This window comes from Bidens hawaiensis, unplaced genomic scaffold (genome assembly GCF_021521415.1).
Source record: "Bidens hawaiensis isolate Kalapana, Puna unplaced genomic scaffold, B.hawaiensis_p1.1 tig00096770_1, whole genome shotgun sequence".
Lineage (NCBI taxonomy): Eukaryota > Viridiplantae > Streptophyta > Magnoliopsida > Asterales > Asteraceae > Bidens > Bidens hawaiensis.
In genome coordinates, this window is record NW_027504586.1 from 8,295 (window position 1) to 19,512 (window position 11,218).

Below are 11,218 nucleotides of genomic sequence, written 5' to 3' on the forward strand. Positions count from 1 at the left end.
ACATTAACATTAACATTAAAAAATATATAACCCCAACATTAAAATTAAGAGAGATAATAACTTTTCAACGTTTTTTAAACTTTATACACTTAATCAATTAACTTTATATATTTTGAAACATCTAATTATACTTTTTATCTTATTGTTTTATTTTTTAAATATATATTTAAGAAAGACGGTAAGTTTTCAACGTTTTTAATACTATGGCTTAAATCTCGGCCATATGTTTTACAAATCACATACATTCTGTTTTTGAATTGGATTAATTCCAAATTATGTATAATGATTGTAAACTTAAATACTTTTAAAATCACTTCTATATTTAAGAAGGTTAACAAAAATAATTTTGTTCATCTCCCTATATAACATTGCAGTAACACAACTATGTTTACGCTGCAAGTCCCTCATTTCAATCAATCTCAGTCAGCATAGTTGTAAGTTAATTCTTATTTTCTTTATATATACCACATTTTAAAACTGTTGTTATTAAATACAACTCGAAATATTGTCCTAAACTACTCTTCTTAATTATTTATTTATTTTTGACAAACCAACTTGGTTCTTCAATATACACTTATGCACTGAATTCCATAAAATTGCAAAACATATACGTTTGATTACATGTCAACTTTTAATACAAGAAGGTGTCCTGGATCAGGCTTGTACTGCATTCAATATTGTATTAGATGAAAACAGGCCTAATATTCTCGCTCTTCTTAGTGAGGTATATTCAAATTCTTATCGTTATTATAATCACAACTTTGAATAATTCTTTCTATTTTTTAGAGGTGTCATCTGCCTATTTATAATCACTCGAGGATGGCGCCGAAAGACGTCTATACCCAATTTCACAGGTATGCCGGTAAATCATTTCTGTACATGGCCATGTTTGACTCAGTTTCTTGTGTTTTTTTGCTTGGTGATGTGTGTTATCATAAACGTCATGTGTTTTTTTTTCAAGTCATCTATAATAAACTATATTTTATATTTAGGAAGAGAATCACACAAGTGACAAGCGGGACAACTGGCATTAAAAATAAATTTCAAACTTTTAACCAGGTTTGAGTTTTGGTTTTAACTAGGTTTGAGAAGCGCGTTTTTGTTGTCGAATTTAATTCAGTTAATTGCTCGTGTTATTTGCATGTTTATGATTTTACTCTAAATAAGGATGAGGTTTGGCTTTACTCCGAGTCACTTATTTTAGAATTTCAACATAATTAAGAGTCTAATGCTTTTATCTTTAATTGAATCTTTTTATTTCTTCATAATGTGATTATAGCCATCATCTTTTATTCTGATTGAGATTTTGTACGTTAAGCTAGGCAGGTTTTTTAAATCGGGAATTTAGATGCTTCCATTGAGATAATGATCTAATAATATTAGACAAACATAAACTGATTCAGATTTTGATAATGTTATTGTAGGTTTTGGATCCTACAACTACCATGGTTAATAAGATGCACTACAACATGCGACAATTGACTCAAAGTCTCAAGTTGTATTTTTCATTATATAAAGCAACAAAATTATTTGATTTTGTATCATTTATCTTAAGATTACAACGAAGTCAACCTTTTTGTAAAGAAAAAATAAAAAACTGAAGTTAAGTACATTTACAGGTGACGATTAAAGCATGCTAAGTTAAAATATGTATAGTTATTCAGTCCCAAATGCTTCGAAATATTGATTAAAGAAACTGTTTTGTGTTTCACTTGTAGCCATTTCAGCCTTTCAGGACCTGCAACATGGCACATATTTAATGCAAATTCAAATGAATGCGAGGAGCTGGAGTCATATAATAGGATGTCGTTTGTTAGGGAAACGATAGCTCTATAATGATAACTACAATCGAAATTAGAGACTTGTATGAATATAACCATGTTTTTTTTTAAATGTTGTTAGAATTACTTCAGTTATTGCTTAATTTTAGTGGTGTTAATAAATTAGTTCATGTCATTTTGTTTTCAATGTAGTCGGAATTACTTCATTTATAATGCTTGATTATAGAGGTGTAAACCGGCCAAGCATGAATAAAAATGAGTTTCAGTGTAGAACGGGTTCTGGTTAATAAGGGATCTGAGCAAAATGAGTTTGAGTCAGAACGGATCATTTTAAAATGGTTTCAAAATTGGTTTGTTTTATACAGCTTTGCTTGAAGTCAAATTTCTATGCAGTATTAACAAAATAGGAATTAGATCATAACCAAATTTCATGCAAAGTCACAAAATCTTTGTTTAAAATGTTGAATGAAGGGGTTTTAATTCAATATTTAAATTCACCATCTTTTTAAAAATAAGTAAAAACTTAAGAATAATATGGTTGTTATTTGTTTATTCTATTTTTTGTTATTATACATTGTCATTGAAAACCCATAAAAATCCTTTAAACTTAGGCACTTGAGAATTGAAAAAGTAATTTGTTATTTGTTTATTCTATTTTGTTATTATACATTGTCACTGAAAGCCCATAAAAATCCTTAGGTACTTAAGAATGAGTTCAGGTCGAAACTAGTTTTTAAAAAGGAGTATCAAAATGGTTTACGTCAAACCAAGCGGGTCAAAAGCTATTATAACTAGAAAAGATTTTGGTTCAATAGTCGTGCCACTGATGCACTTTGAAAATTTGCTAGATGGAGTATTATTTTCATTGATTTTTTAGTTTTTTATTTTATTTTTCCATTTTCGTGCCTAACCGTTGATTTATTTATGTACAAGAGGGTCTTGAAATGATAATCACAAAGATGACAAAAGGTGTTATTGGTTTCTTTTTGTGTCTTATGTGTCTTCCTTTGTTGATCAGAGACTCTTTCGACTTTTTGTGATAATAGTGTAATTTCTTGTGTTTAACTATACGTGATTATTCAATGTATGCTAAACATTTCTTGGACTTAATTTGTTGTATAGAAATAATATTAGCATGTTTTATGAAATCTGAAGAGATTGCTTTGTGGTTGCATCTCTCTTAATAAGCTTAGGTGCAACCCTGCAGGGGTCGAAATGATTATTTGGTCAACCGAAAAACTGACGTTAATGATAGACCAACCGACGCTGATGTATTGTAAGGCCCCGTTACCGGTAGCCCTACTTTAGCGTCGGATTTACTCATAAACACAGTTCTAAATATCAGAGTTAATTAAAACATTTACGCGGAATATAAAACTTTCATAAAACATTACATAATTCATAACTTGTCTCAAAACATCCTTTGTCTTTCAACATTAAAGCATTAAAATTTAAACATCATAAGTCTTCAGACGCCAGACTCTTGTTCAATGCCACGTGTCTCCTCAAGCGAGCTGCCTCATCCTACTCACCTGCGTGCATACTAAAAGTCAGCTACGCTGAGTGAGTTCTAGTTAATCATACACTATACAATACACATAAACTTATATTCTTTCATTCATACTTTCATACTTTCATACTTTCTTTTGTATTAACTTACCTTCATATCTTACGTTATAAAGAGCATTACGCCCTACATTCCTCGAGTATTATTAGGGCTCGGTACCCTCCTTCCTCGAGTATTATTAGGGCTCGGTACCCTTTTCGTAACCATACAACCATGCAACCGTCATTTCTTTCTTTTATTAACTTTATCACGTTCAAACACATAAGCATACATATCATACTTACCTTACACATAGCGTTACAACCTGACAGTACGTGCAATATCCGAAGATCGTTCACGTACCATCAAGCAATCATTCATACATTTCACATTATTCACATAAGGCATACACTTATCTCTTAGGATAAGCGTATTAACAAACATATTGAGTATGCACACAGCCCCGAAAACATAACACATAAATGGGGCTAGAAACTCACCTGAACACGGTTACGTTCACCGTTAATCGTAATTCCTTTCTTCAGTTGTGCACGGCTGACTGTATAACAAGTATACGTATCAATTAACTATCACTTCTCATAATGTATTTCTATCTTTATATGACCCACAATGAACGGGGGTCCGGGGGCAGCACCCCTGGCAGCGGGGTCTAGGGGCGGCAGCCCCTAGCAGGGTCCAAGGGGCAGAGCCCCTGGCTGGGGTCGAGCTGCCAGGTCAGCTTGGAAAAATTTTATTTCCATTAACTGTCTTAACACATTTTTCATTAGGTTTTTAATTTACTTCCTAATCGAACTTGGCTTTAGGCGAAGTTAAACCTTAGGCGAACTTAGCTTTAGGCGAAGTTAAACCTTAGGCGAACTTAGCTTTAGGCGAAGTTAAACCTTAGGCGAACTTAGCTTTAGGCGAAGTTGTCATCAGGCGAACTTGGCTTTAGGCGAAGTTGTCATCAGGCGAACTTGGCTTTAGGCGAAGTTAAGCCTTAGGCGAACTTAGCTCTAGGCGAAGTTGTCATCAGGCGAACTTAGCCGTAAGCGAAGTTATCAATTAGGCGAACTTGGCCTCAGGCGAAGTTATCGCTTTGAATGCGAAGTTGCCCAGTTGCAGGCGAAGTTGCCCAGATCAGCCGCTGTTTCGGTTTCTGTCCAGCATTTCGAGCGATTTTAACACCCTTGCTATGGTTCAATATCACCCACTACGCTTCCCGACCATTTTCGGTTGTTTATACACTAAAAAGCTTGGATCTTTAAACTTCAAATATTAAGAATCATACCTTTTTGAGTTTGTTTGGATCTTGTTTAACTTGTTAGCCCCAACTAATCTCTCTTTCTCTCTCTCGGATCTCGGTCTTCCTTCTTCCGGCCGCCGGCGAAGTTGGTGGTGTGTGTGTGTGTTTTTGGAGTGTTAGGGAGTTTGGTGAAAATGAAAGATATTTTGGGTTTAGGGGATATTTATATCCCTGAAATCCCATGGATCTAAGGCCCATTCTCATTTAACCCATCTCAATTAATCCAAGTCCATGATCCGCTCCTTACCCGATATTAATTAATTACGCGAAATCACTAAACATAACTTCCTTTATTCGACATTAAATTTTAGGATGTTACATGTATGGATATATATATATATATATATATATATATATATATATATTTTGTTGTACTAAAGTTTATTGATGATGTAGGAAGGATTGTGTGAGATTTATGGTGAATCATGGGTTTTGAATATGGGAATGTGTAAACTTCTATTGATGTCAACAACAATTTGAAAATAAAAAAAATAAATGCCCAACTTTTGTAAAACGTTGTTGTAGTTATTAACAAATCTTTTTTTACAATATATAGGTTTAGTTTCGAACCATGAGTCGAGTTTAGGGATGGCAAGCAATTTTTTTTTTTGTTTTTAGTTTATTACCGGAACATAATAAGTGATTCCATATGGTTAATTTTACGTCAACTTTCTAAACATTTTAGTAACATTAGCACATTACTAAACAACTTTCTTGCTTGCACAGGTGTTTCACATGTTATTGCATTACCATAAAAAGTTTTATTCTATTATAACTTTTATGTAATAAATCAAAATTCATTCATAATCTTATACATCTACTAATCAATCTATTACAAAGTAGTATATTAATTGCCATAATACTAATATAAGTCTAGCTTCCTATGACTCCCTTATTCCCACCAGTTCATTTTAAATATAGTATATATATTTTAAGTAGTGTGTATAGACATAGTATATCCAAAAAGTAATTGACAATTTTAATTGAATTTAATTGACAATTTTATATTTTTCGAGCCGGGGGTCTCACCGGAAGCAGCCTCTCTATCCCTATGGGATAGAGGTAAGGCTGTCTACATCTTACCCTCCTCAGACCCTACCATAGCATTGCTATTGGTGGGATATACTGAGTACGATGATGATGATGATGATGATGATGAATTGAATTTAATTGACGATTTTTATATTTCTACCCTTGTATATACGGGTTGATAACCTAGTTTAAGAAAAATAAGAAAACAAAATTGTATATGTATATAATGTATTATTTTAACAAATGTCTGGTTTTGTGTGGTGGTTTGTGAGGTGGGTGGGGACACCTAAGTTCATAACTTTCTAACTCCAGCTTTCAAGTTTCAATACTAATCTATGATCAATTATTTTGTTTTCTTGTGAGGGTTATCTTTTATTTTTATTTTTTTCCCATGTCATACTCATGCATTTCTTTTTCTTTTTTTTTCATTTATGTTATGTGTAATTCTTTTTCTAGCATTTGCATTGTAAAAGGATATATATATATATATACTTTTTTTACTTGCATAACCGTGTACTAATTAAGATATTCTTGTATCAAAGTTATGAAACTAAACTTAAGCTAGAACTTTTATCAGTAAATTACTTATATTTTGTAGTTGGGTGTGAAAAAATCAGTTTGGATTGTGTTGTAGAGGTAAGGATCAAATTTTGTTAATGGATAAGGTAAATTGAATAATTTTAAAAACTATTAATCAAATAAGAATAATGCAAAAGGCCTTCTAAAATGTTGGTTGCAACTGCAAGCAACTAGAGAAGATTCCATGTATGAACAATTACTAGATATATAAATAATCAGGCTTCTCGAGGGGTTTCAAGCTATGGAAAAACTGCTGAAATTGGAGGAGGTTCTGAATTCCAACGAACGAAGATGAACACAAAACTCGGGTTTCTATGCAAATCATATAATCACTATCAGATTAACCTATTAAGCGACAATGCCCATGATTAATCGAATAAGGTGTGTAAAACACTCGAGAACGGATTGTTGTTTGAATTGAGAAGTTTGTGTACGCCTCTCAAATGCCAAAACCCATTCTTATTTTTGATCCATGTGATTAGCCCACCAACTATATTACAATCAATTCAAAATTTCAAATCCCCGTTTAAATTTAATAATAATGATGGCCCAAGAAACATAAATATACATCTATCTATATATATATATAATATATATAAATGAAAACATAAAAATCTTACTCGTGATGTGGTCGTTTCCCTTTTTTTTGGAATAACCAGATTTGCTTGATTTTTAAATGGAGGCTTCTCATGCATTTGACCCGAATTCATGGGTATGAGTCTTATCAAACCCAAATATTCCTTAAACGGGTTATAACATCTCAGTAAATTAAAAATTATTCTCATCAAATTATTGATTTAAAAATCCTATAAAATAGGATATACTAAAAATTAATATCTTATTTATTTTAAAAGAGATATATATATATATTATTTAAATTATAAAACCAATTTTATAGTAAAAAAAATAAACGGGTCTTGCGTCTCATCAAACCATAAGTATATTATTAACTTTCATAAATATTATTTATAGTTAAAAAACCAAGTTTATAGTAAAAGAAATAAACGAATCTTGGGTCTCATCAAAACTATATAGCTTTTAAACCGGGTTATAACATCTCATTTATTTGTAAAACAATTTATCATCAAACTATAAGTATATTATTAATTTTCATACAATAAAAAAATATAAATTCAAAAAATAAATAAATATTAAAACAAATGATATAAACCAACTCCCGTAATACGGGGGAATAAAAACTAGTTTGATATATATTTATAATTTAATTAACACTCTTGATATAGCAATTATCTTAGTTATTGTATCAAGCGAGCATGCACTTTCGCATCTCCTAACTCTCTTAATTATGAACAATATTTACTTAGTCATCAAGTTAATCTGATAGCACCAAATTAACGTTAATAACACTAAAATTACCAACAAAAACACTAAACAATATTAGGATTATTAATGCTAGAGATACCAAACAAAGGGTACCATATTTTTCTATTTACCATGACATCATGATCTTCTTATCAAGAAACATTAGTGGTTGAATATCCTTTGACTTCAATTGCAAAGAAATTTCCATTTAAAAGCTATATTAAAAAGAAAAAAGAATCTTACCTAGTCTTCGTACCGAGTCTAGTTTAATAAGAGAAATGAAAGGAAGTCACGTTACCCATATTTTTTTAAAAAGAAATGAATAGAAAAGAAAGATACATAATTCTGATTAAACTTTTACTTCTTACAATTTCTCAAATCACCCTTAGTCCATTTTAAAAATATCAAACGAAAAAAAAAAACAAATAAACAATATTAAAGGATTGAAAAATTATAATTTTCCCGTAGCCATTAGAAAATATACATGAAAAAAGTTACAACATTGCCCCTCATCTTTACTCAACTTTTGTAAATTTTAAAAATTATTACAATTTTGAACCTTCATCTTTACTTATGTATTCTTTTTTATTTTAATTGTAACCAACTTCCCACCAACGATTTTTCAACGGCCGTAACTTTTTCATACGTTAATACATTTTCTTAAAAATTACACCATAAAAACGAGCATTTTATTGTCTTTAATTTGGGTATGGTATTGCTATAATTTTTTTCAATTAAAAAAATTAACATGTTACATATAGGCGTTCACAATTCAGTTTTAACAGTTTCTAAGTTAAATAGTGAGCTAAACCGTTGGTTATTTTTTTTCCTTGAAAACGAAAACTAAAGCGTCGAAAATTTAAACTGAATCGTTACTAATGGTTTGGTTTCACACATTGAGTTTCAATAATAAGTTTACAGTCCGGTCCGGTTTTTATATGGCCTATTTTTGGTATAAACCGTAAACCGAACTGTTTTCTATGGTTTGAACATTCAGAAACCAGCTAATCAAAAGTGATGATTGGTTTAAACGTTTTCAAGATTTTAAACGAACTTTGAACATCCTTAATTGTTACATGATTACTAGGATTTTGGTTTCCCGCAGCATCGCTGTGGGCACCCATCTAACTAATAAATATGTATCAGCTATTTATGGATGGAAAAAAATCCCCAAAGCGTCCACCAGACCCCACAAAATCAACAGCATATCCCACCGAATAAAAAGAACCAGAATTGTTCACCTAAATACCGCCGGACCCAACCTTTCTATTCATGTCAGACGACGGTGCTTTCTACAAAAGGTCTCTCAATCGGGCCAGTGTTATAAAAATCCAACTATAATTTTTGTGAGTCCCACTGAAATTTTTTTTTTTTTTAAAAAGAAAAAAAGAAGAAATATGTTTTAGTATTACGGGGTGTTTGGGATTCCTTATTTTTACCTACTTATAACTTATAAAGATAGGTCATAAGATACAAATGTGTAATTTATTTATATTTCCTCTCACGTAATAAGAAAACCCAAACATTTTTTTTTACCTTATCGTAAGTTATAAATTAAAAGGAGGTGAAAATAAGGAATCCCAACGCCCCCCCTTCCTTAATATTATTTTTTGGTTTCGTCCTCATAAACACACAAATATGGCATTTGCTCGTATAATTTGCTGAGCAGTAATAAACAGATCATCTTCTTCTTCTTCTTCTTCTTCTTCTTCTTCTATTATTATTATTATTAGATTACCACAAATGAGATCTGAAGGAAGATGTTGTATCTATTACTACTGTAACTGTTGAAGAAGTTAAAGATTATCGATTGATTTATAATCATAATATTATTAATTGATTATTAATTAACGCTATGAAGAAGAAGCTTGATACCCGTTTTCCTGCTGTAAGTTTCTTTCTGATTTTCCCCAATTTTGTTAATTAGGGTTACATACATAATTCAAACAATTAATATGCTTGTGTGGAAGTAGAATCTGCCATGATAATTGAAGAATTGTGACAATTCTTCAGTTAGGGATGAGATTTTAAAAATACCCATGTTCGGTAGGGGTGTGCATGGTTCGGTTTGGGTCGGTTTTGGGCTGAAACCCAACCATAAACTGAAACTTTGTTTTTTTCATTTTTTTTAAAACGTTTGGTTTCAGTTTTCTGTTAGGATTTGGTTGCGGTTGCGGTTTTTCAATTTAAGCTTGAAAATTTTGTGCCGGAAAAACAATTTTGGCCCAAAACAAAGAATTTGGGCATAAGTCACTTTGTTAATTAGTAACTAATTGAGTGTTATAAATTTGGGCTAAATAAAATATTTTAGTTACATATTTATTATATCCTTATATGTTAGTTACTAAAAATGAAAATTCATAAATTCGGTTTCGTTATTTTGGTTTTTATCAAATGCAAACCAAAGCCTAACCGTTATTTCGGTTTTAAAAAAAATATTAAACCAAACCGTCGGTTTTTGTTTCAGTTTCCGTTTTTTTATGTTTGGTTTTTCTTTTCTCAATTTTTTCGGTTTCATGCACACCCCTACGGACAAGTACCAGTAAATACTGAAACCAAAAACATGAAAAGACGAATACACACCAGTACTGATTGTGTTCGGTCGGTACCGGTCTGGTACGCTATCAGTACAGTATTGGGTAAAAATAGCTCGTCCTTAGAATTGTGTGATTTATGGTCGCTCTTAATATTATAGGCTTAATATTTGCACGCACGGATCAAAAAGATTATGCAAGCTGATGAAGATGTTGGAAAAATAGCAATGGCGGTGCCGGTTTTAGTTTGTGAGTTCTTAATGAAACCTTTAAAGTTCAATATTAAATAATCATTTTTCTTAACTTTTTGAAATGTTATGCAGCCAAAGCTTTGGAACTGTTTTTGCCAGATCTTTGTGACCGTACGTATGATATGACTCTGCGCAGAGGTGCAAAAACAGTTAACTCACTGCATCTGTAAGTCATGCTTTTAATCTTTATTATTAATACAAGTTTTATAAAGAAAAATTTATTAATTTTTAACTTTTATGTTAAATTCAGAAAGCACTGTGTGCAAAGCTACAATGTGTTTGATTTTCTGAAGGAAGTTGTGAACAAGGTTCCTGATTACGGTCATTCTGATGCTGGTGTTGATGATCGTACCGTGATAAAGAGGAAGTAAGTATTATCTGAGAATATTTTGTTGAATTGATAAATTAGTAAATGTAAATGCAATTTTATTATTTTTTTTATTTCGTTGCTTCAGGAAAGCTGTTGCAGATTAAATGAATGAGAGTGATGAAGAATCAAAGAGAAACAGGATGGTAAAAGTTTATATTTTTATTGTAGCTTCGCAACATAATAACCAAATTATGCATAATATAATTTATGGATTTCTTGATAGTTTTAATTAGGAAATAAAATCTCTCAAATCATCTTAAATATAAACTTGAGTAAATTACACGTTTCGTCCTATAGGCATATACGCAGTTGTACGTTGTGTATTTAAAACTGAACTGGTTCATAACATATCAGTTATTTGACAAATTGTAACGCATTACGTACTTTAAACTAACTGGGCGTATACTTGTTTTTGTTAGTTTGTGTAAATGACCATTTTGCCCGTACACCTAAAGGAAAAAAGTTGTAAAATGACTCTTTTCTTTTCTTTTTTATT

General features: G+C 31.3%; 1 protein-coding gene across 1 annotated transcript; it reads left to right on the forward strand.

The window, feature by feature from the left end:
• Positions 1-9,320: 9,320 nt before the first annotated feature.
• On the forward strand, positions 9,321-10,865 carry LOC143608083 (uncharacterized). Its single transcript, XM_077083275.1, has 5 exons — positions 9,321-9,455; positions 10,278-10,350; positions 10,425-10,518; positions 10,603-10,719; positions 10,808-10,865. The coding sequence occupies exons 1-5, from the start codon at positions 9,423-9,425 to the stop codon at positions 10,824-10,826; spliced, it is 336 nt and encodes a 111-aa protein (XP_076939390.1). The 5' UTR covers positions 9,321-9,422; the 3' UTR covers positions 10,827-10,865.
• The last annotated feature ends 353 nt before the right edge of the window (positions 10,866-11,218 follow it).